The sequence below is a fragment of the Lepidochelys olivacea genome (assembly GCF_965140295.1).
Source record: "Lepidochelys olivacea isolate rLepOli2 genome assembly, chromosome: 6".
Taxonomy (NCBI): Eukaryota; Metazoa; Chordata; order Testudines; family Cheloniidae; genus Lepidochelys; species Lepidochelys olivacea.
Genome location: NC_140416.1, coordinates 29,097,918 through 29,113,411, shown reverse-complemented (window position 1 = coordinate 29,113,411; position 15,494 = coordinate 29,097,918). Strand labels below are relative to the sequence as shown.

Here is a 15,494-nt window from a genome sequence, read left to right as displayed (position 1 = left end):
AACAACTGATTTGGTTGAACACTGTTCTTTACTACATGGCTCCAAATGACATAATAGGCTTAGCTCGTGCCTTCTGGAGCAGTATTCCATTTTCTTTTGTGCTCTGTCTCTGCTCTGATACACACCCTGAAGGCACAGTCCAGGAGTCAATGACAGCATTCTTACATTCTTTGTAATAATTTTTAAACTCTTGAATCTCTGAAATACTTGTGTTCATTAGGACTATAATCTACATGAATCTCCCAAAAGAAAAACATTACTGTTTTCATTTGCATCATTAACCACCTTATTTTTACTCCATGCTAAGGACTGATTTACTCATTTTCTGTATTTATAGTGCATCTGTCACTATGGTATCTAGCCACTAGGATAGCTGTAATTCATATAAAAAGGTTAATATATATTGGGGCAAAGCACAGTTTCCCTACAATACTTTTCAAACAGTTGTACTAGTTTTTAAAATGTGTTCCGTAACGAACTTCTTAAAAAATTATGATTTCCTCCTAAAATTGTTGAGTACTTTATTTGCATATAAAAAATTGTTTGATTTACACAGAATCTGGTGGAACATGGATAAGACAGTTTTGTTGTGCTACTAATGTTCTGAATATACCTATTCAAACTAAAATGTCTCCATCTATAACCCTAATAACTACTCCTTGTACAGCAGCTAAACCCCTGAAATGTGATTTTATCAAATGAAGCCATTAAATAAAACTCAGACACTTTCTCTTTGCAATCCTTCAATTTAAAACACAGAACATTTTAAAATGAAATCTGATATGCGAATTCTTAAAAATAAGTAATAGAAGGTGTTCAGAGCACTGCACAAGCAACTGGAAACCTCATGAAACAGATAATATAAAACCAAATAAAATATTCAAAAGCCAAACATGGTAGATACATAAGGGAAATTATATAAACCTGTAGATGCAACATCAGCTATCTGTAATACAGGCACTGCCAGGGCAGAAGCAATTTTTTTTTAAGTGAGTAAAGCTAAAAATAATAAAGCAGCTAAATAGCACTTGCATTAGTAGTTTTGTACCATAACATAACCACTTTTAATAAAGTGAGATAAATTAACTTCTCTCCCACAGTTTCCTTTATTTATTAATGCAATTACCATGGGGGAAGGGGGACTGAAGCCCCCCTAAGCTCACACTTGTCTACACCAATCCTCTGAAACCTTTATACTGTATTCCCTGTGCACCCAAACTCTTAATAACTTCAGCCACAGTGCCAGTCTAGACACAAACAAGGATCAGAGCCCCTAACGTGCAGCTGTCCAACAAACCCTGATTGCAATCTGCATACTGTTTTATAGCCCTTCCTCCTCCCCACCCAAACAGGGATAAGGGGATCCATTCTAGAGTGACAGGTGCTGCCCACCACACTTTTGACGCACACACCTCTCAAGAAGGAGAGCCAGCAGACAGAGACTTTGGTAGCTTATGGCAACCAAGGAACCAATGACAGAGAGCAATAGCTGGCGCTGCCATGGCAATCACAGCTCTTCTCCATGGCAGCTGCAGCAGGGAGGGCAGCTAATACTGACTGCCAGGCTTCTATATGGCCCATAATGTGTCTACACTGTGTCAGAGTGGGAGAGTGGGCAAGAGGAAAGGAAGTATTTGAGGCATCACATACAAAAGGTTACTTTGTTCTTCCACAAAGAAGTTACCCACCAATGCCTACAATACATACCAAACCAGCTGCGGATTCAGTCTACAGATGCTCAGCCAGGTACCTAATCTGTCTGAGCAACACCCTCCAAACTCCTTTCCTTTCCCCAGTAACTGTCCCCTTTATTCAATAGAGTCACCTCATCCAGCAAGAAACTACAAATAGACATAAGTCCCAAGTGCAGCACCGGACTCGTGGTGCAATTCATTCTACAAAATAGAACAGGAGTGATCCTTGGAACTGCTTTTGAATTAACATCAAAATACCCCCAAAAGCTTATCCGCTGCTTTTGCTGCTGCTAAACAGCCTTAGTGCTTCTGAACACTGCACGTGTGTAACGGTTACAAAGCTTTTCAGCTACAAAGTAAAAGTAGGTTTCACAACTGCGAAGAATATACTATAGCAGCCAGAGCGGTTCATTGATCACAGGCAATAGGCCTAAACATGCTCCTATAGAAGTCAGAGGTAAAGCTACCATTAACTTTAGTGGGAGCAGGATTGGGCCCCAAATTTGGACTCTTGCTCAGGTGGCCCATCGCAGCTCACTTTCACACCAGTGATATCCTAGAGCCCATTTGTATCTGAGAGGACTCTGGGGGGCAGGGAGAAAAAAAAGCAATAACTTGGTGATGGCGCCCCCACTTTTACCTGGGAGACAAAAACACGAAAGTATCCAGGCTTCCTACAGAAAACCGGAGGTGCCCCACATTTCTCTGGCGTGTTCAAAAAAAAAAAAAAAAAAGTAGAGATCCCGCCGACTTCAGGGTCCAGTCATTAAAACCAGGATATCAAAGGCGAGGTGCCCATTGGACTCCCCCAACAGACCAAAAACGGGCTCCCTGGCCTCCCGAGAAACAACACTGCTCAGGACCACCACCCGCTCCGCCCTGGAAGCCCTTCCCCGCGCAGAGGGGCGCGCTCAGCCCCGAAACTGGAGCAAAACCAAAACAACTGGGGGATGAGCCACTCTCCCCGCCCAGCAAGGGGAGCCCCCCTCCCCCCGAAAAACTTTGCAGGCGCGGAGAGCGAGCCGCCCACCCCACGCTCCGTCGTGCCCGGGCTGCCCTTGCTCCCTGCCGGACACCAGGACCAGGCTGGGGGGAGGGAGGCGCCTTCCCTACCTGTACGGGATCCAGTCCGCCTGGTGCTTTGAAGTCATCGCGCCCCGGCGGAGGCGGCTGCCCCAGGGGCAGCACGAGCGCTCGGAGCCGGAGGAGAGGACGCCGCGGCTGGTCCCCTGGTCAGAGTCCCCCGCGACGCGGGCAGCATCCTCCGTCCGGACCGGGCAGCGGCAGCAGGCGGCGGGGGTTATCCCAGCCGCAATCCCAGCACCAGCATCCCCCCGGGCCGGGCTCCTGGCGCCGGGGCGGGCAGCATAGAGCCAGCAACCGGCGGCTCTGCCCCGCTCTTCTCTCGCCTGTCCCCGGCTGGCAGCGGCGGCCGCAGGCGGCCGGAACAGGAGCGGGAGCCCTCGCCGCCTCAGCCCGGCGTGGGGGAGGGGGGGCAGCGCCGCGGAGCGAGCCCGCCTGTCCTCGCTGTAACCCCGCCCGCTCCCCTCTGCCCGCCGCCGCAGCCCCGGACTCAGCGCCGCCGCTGCCGCTGCACGGAGGGGGAGGAGGAGGAGCCGCGCGCTGGGTCAGTGCACGAGCAGCCCAGCTCGGCCGCCGCCGCCGCCGCCGCCCAATCCCCGCGGCCCGAGCCGATACACGCCCAGCAGAGGCTGCTGCACAGGGGCAAGCGGGGCGGGGGGCCGAGGCCCGGGGACGATGGAGGAAAGTTGGGGAGCAGAGGGAATGGAGGTACCGCGCGGGGGGCTCGAAAGAGCTTAGCCGGGGAGACTGACAGAGCGGAGGGGGCTGGGTGTTTTCGGAGAGGGGTGCCATGTACCCCCCCCCCCCACGGGATTTGCGGCCAGAGGGTTGCGTGCAGGGACTGAAGCTGGCCGACAGGTGCCGTCTAATCTTGCTCTGATAGCTGCCGCATTAGCAGTAGCCACGGCTTTGATGTTGCCAGGCTTTACCTCTTGCTCTCTCCGGCGGCCTTTGGGGGCCTGCAAAAACCCATAGCCATGGCTTCCCTGAAGTTGGAGAAAAAGAGAAAGGCCAAGGAGAATCGCACCTTTTTAAATGCATCTAGCCCTTTTCTTTGCAGAGATCTCACCGAAAAGGTAGCCAGTGCAAACCAGTCGCTAGGACTCAAAGCTTGTCACTGATTTTTCCTACGGATCACAAGTCCTTTCACAGCCACTTCTTTGTGAGCCTGGGAATCTAGGTGCCCCTTGACTCTTGACAAGTTACACAGGTAAGGGAGTGCTGTGACACAGAGACCCATTGATGCAGCTGGCAAAAGGTTCACTGTTCTAGGTCAGCCTGACAAGCTCACTACAGCTAACACATTGCTTTCCTAGGATGTATCTATAAAGAATATCATGCAAGGTATCTAATAAAAGCCTATGTCATACAGATTCTCCTAATCCTTGCAAAATGTATTTATTGCTACCATGTAAAGAGTAATGTACGTGTACTGGAAGTATGTTCCTAAAAAGTCTGTGTTAAGGCAGATGTAAATTACTCATTGTAAGCCAAGTCTGCATATGCAGTAAACAGGGGGTAGGAAAATACCAAACACTGATCCTGGATGGGGGTAAAGACAATGAACTCTGGAGACAGAAGTAGAAGGCAAAAAAGAACATCCCTTCACTGAGGAAACCCCTTGAATGGTGTGAGATATTCATGACTCTTTGATCCTGATGTTGACCAAAAACCAGCATCTCCATCAAAGACTGAATCCTTGGGAGAAAATCTACTTTATTAAACATTGATAAGTGTAGACCTAGGATAGCATTTTATATATGTAACCTGTTCTGTTTCCATTTATTACACAATAATAGCAGTGTAGACAGGGTGTCATAGACTAGTAACCAGAGTATGGATCCAGGCTCATTGAGGGCTTGATTGTAGTTGTTAGCCCTTGCTGAAGCCTCTGCCTCCACGTCTGCACTGCCATTGTTTCCTGTGCTAGCTACAATCACACCTTCACTTGCACTGGAGATATATCCTGTGGGTGCTAATGGAACACAAGCAACAGTATTATTGATAATTCATTTCAGGTGAATGGTGGGAGCAGGTGATCTTTAGGTTCCATATGCGCTAACATCTTGCTGTAAAAGAAGTGGAACCCTAGGCTGACACAGACTCCTTTTTCAGTCTATATCAAGTCCCCCAGAGCAAGATTTCCAAACTTTGCACACGTAAGTCCAGAGATGCAAAGGACCCATGACTCTAGTTTACTTCAAGAGGAGTTGCAGGTGCTCAGCGTCACTTAAAAATAAAATCAAGTCTCTTATAGTTGGATGCCTATATATGGATTTAGGTGCCTAACTTTATACACACAAGTGTGCAAATTTGGCTTTCACCTTTCTGTGCCGCAGTTTCCACATCTGATGCCACCACCTTCTTTCCAGAGGAGTAACAACAATAGTTAGTTTGTAAGGTATTATACAAGCCTTAAATCTCAACAGAATGCCAACAATTCTCCAGTGGCTGGGGATGTAGCAGCCATCCCAGAACCTCAGTTTATTTGGGCAATTGTCCTTTGGAAAGCTCTTCTAAATACAGACAAGTATGTACTGACCCCAGCACAAAAAGCTGGGCGTTACTTCTTTGGCAGTAAGAGACCGGGAGCATACACATCTTAAATTAATTATTAGAAGAATTATGCATTGACTGTGGTGTGGAAGCCCTGACAATCAGCTAGGCTCTGTCTAAACACATAATAAGACTAATAAGAATTCACAATCAGAGGAGAGAGGAATCTAATGAAGGATGGAGGAGAGGGATAAAAATAGTCAGTCGATTTATTTTCTTTAAATATCATTTACCTAGAACTATTAATTTCATATTTTCTTGTAGGCATCAAGGTAGCAGTGTATCTGGAGGTGGACTTGGAAGATGGAAAAGAATCCTTATGGATCCTTCAGGGAGGAGGTTCCCTGCAGACAGACATTGTGGAAGAAAGCACAAAGATAAGAGCAACAAGGAGTCAAGGCTGGCAGCATTGGTCAGGAGGAAAGGATAAAATGATAAAGAGACAAGAGGAGCAGAGTTATGAAGAGCCAGCTTGTCAACGACCGTTCCCCCAACCCCAAAAAAAGTCTTCAAGCAGTCTCTGTGCATTATGGTATGATCATGCTGATCATAAATCCTTTGCAGTTGGGAGGCATGGTCACCATCTCAGAAAAGATGATGTAAAATTAGAGGTGGTTCATTCAGAGAAGGCAATAAGAATCATTAAGGGCCTGGAAAAGCTCTCATATGAAGAGAGAATGAAAAGATTAGGATTGTTTATCTTAAAAAAGAAGATGAATAAGAGGGGACATGATCAAAAGTGTGTGTGTATATATATATTTTTAAAAAGAAAACAGAAGCTTCTACCTTGTAATATTATATAAACTGGTATAGAGATGGTAGAAGCTTCTGTTCTGTTCCGTTCTCTTTTTTTAGAAATACAAGAACAAGGAGACATTCAATGAAATTAAAAGATGGCAAATGGAAAACTGATAAAGTAATACTTTTTCACACAAGACATAACTGGACTGTGGAACTTAGTGCCATGGAATGCTGTTGAAGCCAAGAATTTAGCAAATTCAAAATGGCAGTGGATGTTTATACAGATAACAATAGCGAGGATTATCACAATGAATTGTGACAGATTTTTGAAGGAATATTAAATCTGATGATTCAGGGCTTTAATTAATCTCTATTAGAGATCAGGACCTAATGGGGGGACAAATTATCCCACATCTGTCTCCTGCAGGGTTTTTACACCTTCTTCCGAAGCTCCTGGTGCTGAACACTGTTGGAGACAGAACACTCTCAGGTCCAATCCTGTATGGCAGTTCCTATGAGTAACAAACCACACTTTCATCACCGCTAGAAAAATCTTAATTTAATTGAAAAGAATAGGCTGAAGAAATATCTGTGGGCTTGTGTGGTAGTAAATGGTTTGGGTTGGTTTTTTTAACTGTGCCCATTGCAGAATATAGCAAAAAACACCACGGATCAAGAAGTTCTTGAGTTCTTCAGAGAATGTTGTCAGGATTTGTGATATCAATAGAACATGTACTGTCAAAAAGCCCCAAGTACAAATGTCTGCTAGATGAATTCATACGCAAACATCAAAAAGGACCCGCTGAATATTTGAGCTGTTTGAATTGGTGAAATCGTTTACCATAGTGTAATAGCGTGAGAGAGTGTTTATGTTTAAAAATAAAAAGTGTAAAAGGTAATCAGATTTTCAAGGTGAAAAACAGGGACATTTGCCTTGGGAGAGGGGGAGTTGTAGGGTATGGTTTCAGTGTGGGGTCAGAAAGATGTGCATAAAGTAAATAGAAGGGAAGGAAAATAATTCACATTCCTTTCTCTTGCATTTTCTGTGCTTTAGGGGTTTTTTTTCTTTTACCTTTTTTTCCCCTTTGCTCCCCTCTCCTCCTCTTTCTTCCCTAGCTGTCACCCACTTAGCTTCTCCTCCCACTCTTTGTGCCACACTTTGCTGTCTTTGGCTTCCAACCTTTCTGTTCTTTCCCACCCTCAATATCCTACCACAATCTGGTACTCACCTCAGACAGGTGAGGTGAGCAGAAGTGTGGATCCCAGTCTTCATTCTGGGTCAATAGTTGTCTGCAATGGAGGCAGCGCAGCTGAGCTATCTGTGCACTTAGAGTTGTGTCTAGACTCAGACTTCACAAGGATCTGACTGAGGGTGAAAAGGGCAGTCCTCACTCGGAAGCTCATGGAGGGTCAAGGTGGTACCTTTATTGTACAAGAGACCTCAGGATGGCCCTGGAAGTGCATAAGTGCTCATTTAACCTGCTGCCAATTTTTAGCAGCTCAGCCTGGACTTGGATCTTTGAAGTGGTCAGTTTCCTGACAGTTACTATACAAAACAGGACAAAACACTTGTACATAACTTCTATGTAATAAGGCAGGAATATCTGTAAGCCAACATGATAGCTGGCTGCTAAAGCTAACTGTAAAGAGAACTGCATCCATCAAAAGCTATTTAGTTTTCATGCTTAATTAGTTTTAGTCACCAAGCTGATAGGCAAGACTTACTTCCATTAGATGAAGAAGAGAATTTTTAAAAGATTAAGTGATGTATATACACAACACTGTATTATCATAATGCTGTTGGAAGCCAGTGTTGTAGTTAAGATTGCAAACTCATGTGCATTGCAAAACTTGTTCACTGAGAACTGTCTCTTTACATATAGATTTGTTACTTGAGCAATTATTCCGAGTTTGTCCTCCATGTGAGGTAGCTGTCCTGCAAATACATTTAGTGATTGAGATGATGAATAATACAACACAGCTTTACCTAACAGTTGAAAACATCTGAATTCAATGCAAAAACCCTTCTGGCAATCAAAGTAAGGAGCATCCAACACTGAAGCATGAAACCTCAGTCTGCTGTCTTAATCCTTGAAACAGATATGAAATATCCGTACCAATTTGGAAATCAGTGTGCAGGATATAAGTGGGGATTTTTTGGAGATTTATTATTCCATTCAAACTCTTGTTTATTCTTCTTCCTTCTTAGTAGAACCACCTGCTTCTTTCTTGTTTCTAGGCTGACAGAATGGCATTGTTTAGAGACAGTCTGCTAAGAACATAGAGATCCTCAAATCAGCATATCTTTGAGCATTTTCAGTACCTGTTAACTGTCCTAAGAAATAGGGGGCAGTCCCTGCATTGAATTAAAATTTCAGTCTGATTTGTCCCAAAGATAGCCTCCAGTTTCTTAATTTGATTGATGATCATGAAAAACAAAAGCAAAGAGATTTCCTTACTTTAGGACCCAATCCTGCTTCCATTAAGTTCTGTGGCACATCACCTAATTGATTCAAAGGCAGCAAGACCCTAATCTGGTCTTTCCTTTTATGCTCTTTTTAAAAACGACAGGAACTGATAGTTTGTCTTTGTTGGCTTCATCGGAACATACCATGAAAAACATTTTTACTCATTATTAAAATCACAGTGTAGCAGAAATGAACATTTAAAAATTTTTGTGTATGTGCAACTCTTTTCTTTAATAAAGCTGAGTGAAGATAGAATTAGAGGCCAGTGGTATTAGAACAGCTTTGTGTGCTTTCCCGTTTAAAATCCTAAATGCAGAGAAATAGGGTCGATTTGCACTGGTATAAATGCAATTAATGTTGTGTAAGATTTTCCATTGTGAAATCCCTGAAAACCAAGTTTTCAGATGAAGTAGAGCTATGCCAAATATTCACAGACACACCCTAAACTAAGTAAAACTCACCTGATTTCAGGGTTACAAACTCAGAACAATTTCCTCACAAGGCTCACAAACTTTTTGAAGTAAGCTGGAACTGGTTTTGAATGCACTTGAGACAGTTTCTTTTTTATAATGAACTCATGCAAAGTATATGTGATTTCATATGACAAGGTGAAGTTTAGTGGATCAACAACAAAGAAGATTTTCAGATAGATCCTGCAAAAATCAAAGCACTGAGTGGTAATTTCACCAAAAAACTTCAGTCTGGACCAAAGACTGGATGGAAAGACTTCCACTGACTGCAGTGGGCTTTGGATGAGTCCTCAAAACATTTAGGCCAAATTCCCTCTTTTTGCTCAAAGACAGGTGGAAGGAGAAAGTCCAAGTTTACAACTTTCTGCCTCTTTTGCTAGTAATATGAAAATCCAGCATTTGTGACATCTCATTTTTCTATTATGATACAAGAAGTGTGTAGTGAATGTGAATAACTTGGAGATGAAACTCTGGGAAGGGACATAAATCTGTAAAAGATTTATTGCACTTTTTACTTGGCTGAGCTTTTCTGGACAGATGCAGAGGGTCACTTTTCTTTGCCTTTATTTCATCTATCATCATTCCAATGAGTACATTTCTATTTCTTTATTGTGATGCTGGAAAGCTCAGATATCCATCAGTAATATGCTGGAATAATATCTTTATTCTGAAGCCTTAGAACATGATTTTCTAGCCAGTTGGAAAGAGTCATTTTCATTGTAACTGCTTCAGTTCTAATTGCTTAGCTTCACTGAGGTCCTGTCTATCTAATACCAGTGTTTTGGAATATAAAATCAAGTCGATGTGATTTGAATGAACCTGAACGCTTATATAAACTATATAAATAAGTATTGCCAAAATTAATTTTTTGAGGGATTCAGCTAATGCCACCAGCACTATACACCCAATCTTGTACTCCACTGAGTCATAGTAGCCCATAGATTTACCACTATTGGTCAGTGTTTTTTAATTGTCACTTGATGCTTGTTATTTAATTTTAGTTCAGTATAGTGGTGAACTATGTAACAAAACTTAACTCTTGCCACAAGATATTTTGATGGACATAATCACACGTTAATCTGATTTGCCATAGGAAATAATGTCCGACAATAGTAAGCCCATCACAACCTCTTACAAAGAATAAGACTGATCTGCACAGCCCATAACAAAGCTATTGAGGTCCCAAATAGTGAACTAGCAGGATCATCGGATGGATTTGCCTTCAACCTTCATTTAATTAATTGTTTGATTAATGGTTCACATAGGTGAATTCTCCACGAATACAATACTTTAAAACAAAATTGAACCAATCATATACTATTCTTCCTAAAGTTTTGCATAGCTTCTATTTTAAAAAGGTTTCTTCTGGCCATTGAACTTTCTAAATTAACCAAGTTTTACATTATTGTATGCAAGGCTGTGGTAGCCATGTTGGTCCCAGGATATTAGAGGGACAAGGTGGGTTTTTACATTGACAGTTTTGACTTCTTGCACCCCTCAACTTCTCCTGGTGCTTACTTACTGAATTTTCTTCAGTGACTGTTGTGTGCCCAACATCTATGTGTTTGCTTGCAATTGGCCATCCTGCTTGAGACACAGTTATACATTTGTTTTAAAAATCAAATACATTTATTCAAAACAAAATTGTACCTTCCAAAAATAAATTTAAAAAAATAGACAAGCTCTTGAAACCAGAAGATAATTCTGTACAGCTTTATTTCTTCCAAAGAGGTTTCAAATCCACAGATTTTTCTGCTTTTAAAAGCTGTTAGCTTCACATAAAAATGAACCTCAAAATAGAAGTGCTCCCTGCAGAACTAATAGGTGGAACTGAAAATGTGTTGCTATAAATGTTAGCTTGGAACATCAATATAATGACCTAATTTTATGCCCTTTATATTTCTTCTCCCAGTGAACATGATTAGCGAAAGAGGTCTGCTTCCTTAGAAACAAATAAACTGAAGATGTTGCAAGTAGTACTTATCCTGGAACCCTTCAACATATAGTTGCAATTCTGTTAAAAATGAGATTGAGTTCCATGTATAAGAAAAGAAATTACATCAGTTCAGCTGCGCTCACACTGGAGACACAAGTAACTAGAAAATCGGGGGAGTGGATTTAGAATGAGTTGAGCTTTTTATAACCAGGGATATATAGTACATTAACGCTCAATCTTCAGTGTCTTCAGATGACAGTTAAGATTGAGAAATAGCTCGTCATTTTTGCTATTCCTTTTGTTTGCTATTTTGGTTGGAAATGTCTGAATTAAGAAACTGCATAGTGAAAGAGCGCTTAAATTATTGCTTTGATACTCTCCTCACAATACAGAGCCTTCTACACAGCCCTCATCACCATGCTATCTGAGTGCCTTACAACCACGAATGTATTTTATCCTCACATCACCTCTGTGATGTAGGAAAGTACCATCTCCATTTTACAGATGAGGAAGTGAGACACAGCGTAGATGAAGTGATTTGTCCATAGTCACACAGGAAGTCTGTGGTTAAACTGGGAATTAAACCCTGGTCTCCTGAGTCCCAGTCCAGTGCCCTATCCACTAAACTCATAGACCATCATTTCTGCCATCTTGACTAACCTTTTGCTTAAACCCCAAGGGAAATGTACATCATTCTATTGCTAATCTCACTAGTGGGTTGGTTAATCACTTATGCATACTATTAAATGGAATACCAAATCTGCTCATTTACTATATGAAATATATACACCTGTAAATTATGCTTTAAAAATTATTGAACTAATACATATCTGCCTATTGTGGGTGCAAAAGCATGGGGAGTTCAGCATGGAAAACACTGCCTTAGGCTTTTACCTTTGCCAGTAAAAGAGGTCAAACAGAGCATATTGCTTAGTCTGTATTTCTCCAAGTTGTAGCCTAATGTAATTGATTATTTCAAATATAGAGACAGAATAAATTAAACTTTAACAGCTAGCTGATTATGTGTTGTTGCAAAAGTTATTAGTTCTATTGGTTTCATTTTACTGGTAAAAATTACATAGTTCTGTAGAGTCACTGTCTCAATATGACTAAGGTTTTGGCTTTGTAGACAAGGCAAGAGAGTTAACACAAATGCTGTCAGTGCCAGGCACTAGAGTTTTCGGTCCAGACTGTTAAAAGTCCTTTTTTTAAAAAAAAAAATTGTTATAAGATGGTTTGACCCATGGTTTACCAGGTTATAACTAGAGCCGGTCGGGAATTTTTTGACAAAATATTATTAATTAGAAAATGCTGATCTGTCTAAACAGAAACATTTTGCAGGAATGTATGAAGTTTTGACTAAGCTTTCATCAGGAAAGATTTCTCAGGTCCAGGACAGGGTTTCTGCTCACGGACAGAGAGAGAGAGAGACCCGCCGCAGAATAGTCAGTAGCCTGGTGCTTAGGACATGCACCTGGGATGTGGTAGAGACAGGTTCAAGTCCTTGTTCTAAATCAGGAACAATAGGGATTTAATCCTGGGACTCCCACATCCCAGGTGAGTGCCCAAACCACCAGGCTATTGGCTCTTCTGCAGTGGGTGTCTCTCTCTGGTTTTGTCCTGATGCAGAATAAGAAAATATTTGAAATCTTAAAGATTTGCAGTGGTTGGGAATGTTTTTTTCATCCACTTCTAATTACAACTGATTTGGCCACAACAGAGTTAACAGTGACTGATTCAGACCACCCCAGCTTCCAAAGGAGGGCTCCAGGGAAGCTGGAAAATTCCACAAGGTTGGCTTTGTGGAGTTTCCTTTGGATAGTCCTCTTCAAGGGGAAGGGGTTCTGGGAGGCATGGATTTAAGAAGTGTCCCATACCTGTAGATCACTGGGGTACCCTAAGTCCACAGCATAAGGCGCTTTTCACGTGGCTGGCTACCCACTCCCAAGAACATGTGTCCAGTACTCCACCCCAGCTATTGGCTGGATTTTTCTGCAGCTGCTCAGAGACCTTGGAGGAGAACCAGAGGGAGTTATCATAGTTCTAATGGAAAACATTAAGCTTGTTGTTCTCTATCACAGAAGACTAGTAAGGGGCTTTTTTTTTTTCTTTGCAGTTCACTTCAGTCTTCATTCATTCAAAAACTAAATCACAGGTAGGAGTTGGTTTTTTTGACTATCAGACTGTAAAAGGTTGACTCCCTCTAGCACTGCACTGGGATAGTGAGGTCAGTACTGATTCAAAGGGGAGTGTGTTCCCAGCCCATTGCCTTCTGCACAGCAATCCTTAGCACTGCACACAGGCACTTAGATCAAAACTAATAGAGAGGTGAGAGCATCCCTACCAAATTGCCAAAAATTCAGCTATTAATATGGTAATAAGCAAGTTTTCCCATCAAGTTTTTCAATGTTTCAACTAGACGTTTTCTGTAAGAAAAAAAAATCAAAGCAGTCTTGTTTACTCTTCTATAAAAGGTTAGCTAGAATATTGTTGGCAAAATATCTTTCTTGGCACAACATAGGAAGCTAAGCTTTTAAAATTTCCCCGTTAGACATAAAATTGCAAGTACTTAAACAACAATTAATTACTAAGCCAAGCATGTATTCAGACCCAAACAGCACTGGAAAAGCCACAACGGATGCATTAAAATGAGACTTCCACTTTCAAAAGTTGAGTTTTTCAAACAGAAGATTTTCACTTTTTGCATAACAGGAGATAAGGTAAAGCAACATTTCTCATGCAGCTTTAGGATAGAAAAAGATAACAATGAAGAAAAAGAAATAAAATGTTCTGAGTTTCTATATATTATATACTGTACATTTAATAAAATAATTATGCAGATAAAAGGACTGCTCCGAATCTGTGCCTGTATCAATTTTCACGCAGAAAGCTGTCTTAAGTGAATCTGATCTCCTCTTTTGGCAACTCACCTCCTCTTCAGGCCTCATCAAGCTTCTCCTAGAGTACTGCAGGGTTTTCTCTGGGAGTCCTTCTCTTTCCTGGTCTGATTCAGCACCTCTTCTTTGACTCTCAGAAATTTCCAAAACTCCTTCTCAGCTACAAGCCCCCCTCTTTCTAGGCCAAATCTTTCTCACCCTACTCACACGAGTAACCACAGTTTGGTGCCTGTGAGTAAGGCAAGCAGAATTTGCCCCACTCCACTGTCTTCTCTAGAGTTGTACAGCCAGTTATGTACTAAGTACATGTTAATGTTATAAGTACATGTCTGACACTTACTGATCAAACTACAAAGCTGTACATGTAGGCTTCTTGCACTGTCTCCAACTCTTGTGCAGGGTCAGCTACTGTTTGACCATTTAGCACCAAGCTGTGATTAGCTGAGCTTCAGACATGGGGAAACCTCCACATTCACTCAAAATGAATTGTTGCTGCAAAATCAAAACCAGATGTATTTAAAACATCCTTGTCCCAATGGACCTGCATATAAGATTTATGCTTCTGGAGTGACAGTGTAAAGTCAGATTCTGATAATATTAGCACAACTGAGGCATAACCAATGTCTCTGTACACATTAGAAAAGTTCCTTATAAAACTGCTATTTTCATACAATGATCTCAAAGTGCTTCATGTTGAATTACACATATTATGCTAATGCCACTGAAAAATATTCATGCTTCAACTCTGGGGCAGGTATCTCTGTAGCACTCCAACCTTCCCCAGGGATGGCACAGATGAGCTCTGGAAGCAGCCATCTGCAGTCCTCTTTGGCTGATAAGATAAACCAGGAAGAATCTTGAGATTGGGGAGAAAAGTTGTGGTGGGGAGGAAAATGGGACAGGAGAAAAGGAATCTTGCTTTGGGTTGTGAGCAGGGGTTAGAGGAAAAAATATCAGATTTAGTGACTGTCATAAATATAAAGGGAAGGGTAAACCCCTTTGAAATCCCTCCTGGCCAGGGGAAAGCTCCTCTCACCTGTAAAGGGTTAAGAAGCTAAAGGTAACCTCGCTGGCACCTGACCAAAATGACCAATAAGGAGACAAGATACTTTCAATAGCTGGGAGGAGGGAGAGAAACAAAGGGTCTGTGTCTGTCTGTATGCTGGTTTCTGCCAGGGATAGACCAGGAATGGAGCCTTAGAACTTTTAGTAAGTAATCTAGCTAGGTATGTGTTAGATTATGATTTCTTTAAATGGCTGAGAAAAGAATTGTGCTGAATAGAATAACTATTTCTGTCTGTGTATCTTTTTTGTAACTTAAGGTTTTGCCTAGAGGGGTTCTCTATGTTTTTGAATCTAATTACCCTGTAAGATATCTACCATCCTGATTTTACAGGGGGGATTTCTTTATTTCTATTTACTTCTATTTTTTATTAAAAGTCTTCTTGTAAAAAACTGAATGCTTTTTCATTGTTCTCAGATCCATGGGTTTGGGTCTGTGGTCACCTATGCAAATTGGTGAGGCTTTTTATCCAACATTTCCCAGGAAAGGGGGTGTGCAAGTGTTGGGAGGATTGTTCATTGTTCTTAAGATCCAAGGGTCTGGGTCTGTAGTCACCTAGGCAAATTGGTGAGGCTTTTTACCAAAC

At 41.8% G+C, this 15,494-nt stretch overlaps 1 protein-coding gene across 3 annotated transcripts in view; it reads right to left on the bottom strand.

Annotated features, from left to right (window-relative positions):
• The window catches only part of TUB (TUB bipartite transcription factor), a 126,548-nt gene extending 123,296 nt beyond the window's left edge, over positions 1-3,252 (bottom strand). Inside the window, exon 1 of one of the 3 annotated variants that reach the window (XM_084632274.1) lies at positions 2,808-3,252. In XM_084632274.1, the coding sequence (XP_084488400.1) occupies positions 2,808-2,845 (38 nt within the window). In that variant the 5' untranslated portion in view covers positions 2,846-3,252. The remainder of the gene's footprint in view (positions 1-2,807) is intronic. The other 2 variants (XM_084632276.1, XM_084632275.1) reach the window with 2 other exon arrangements.
• Between the last annotated feature and the right edge of the window lie 12,242 nt (positions 3,253-15,494).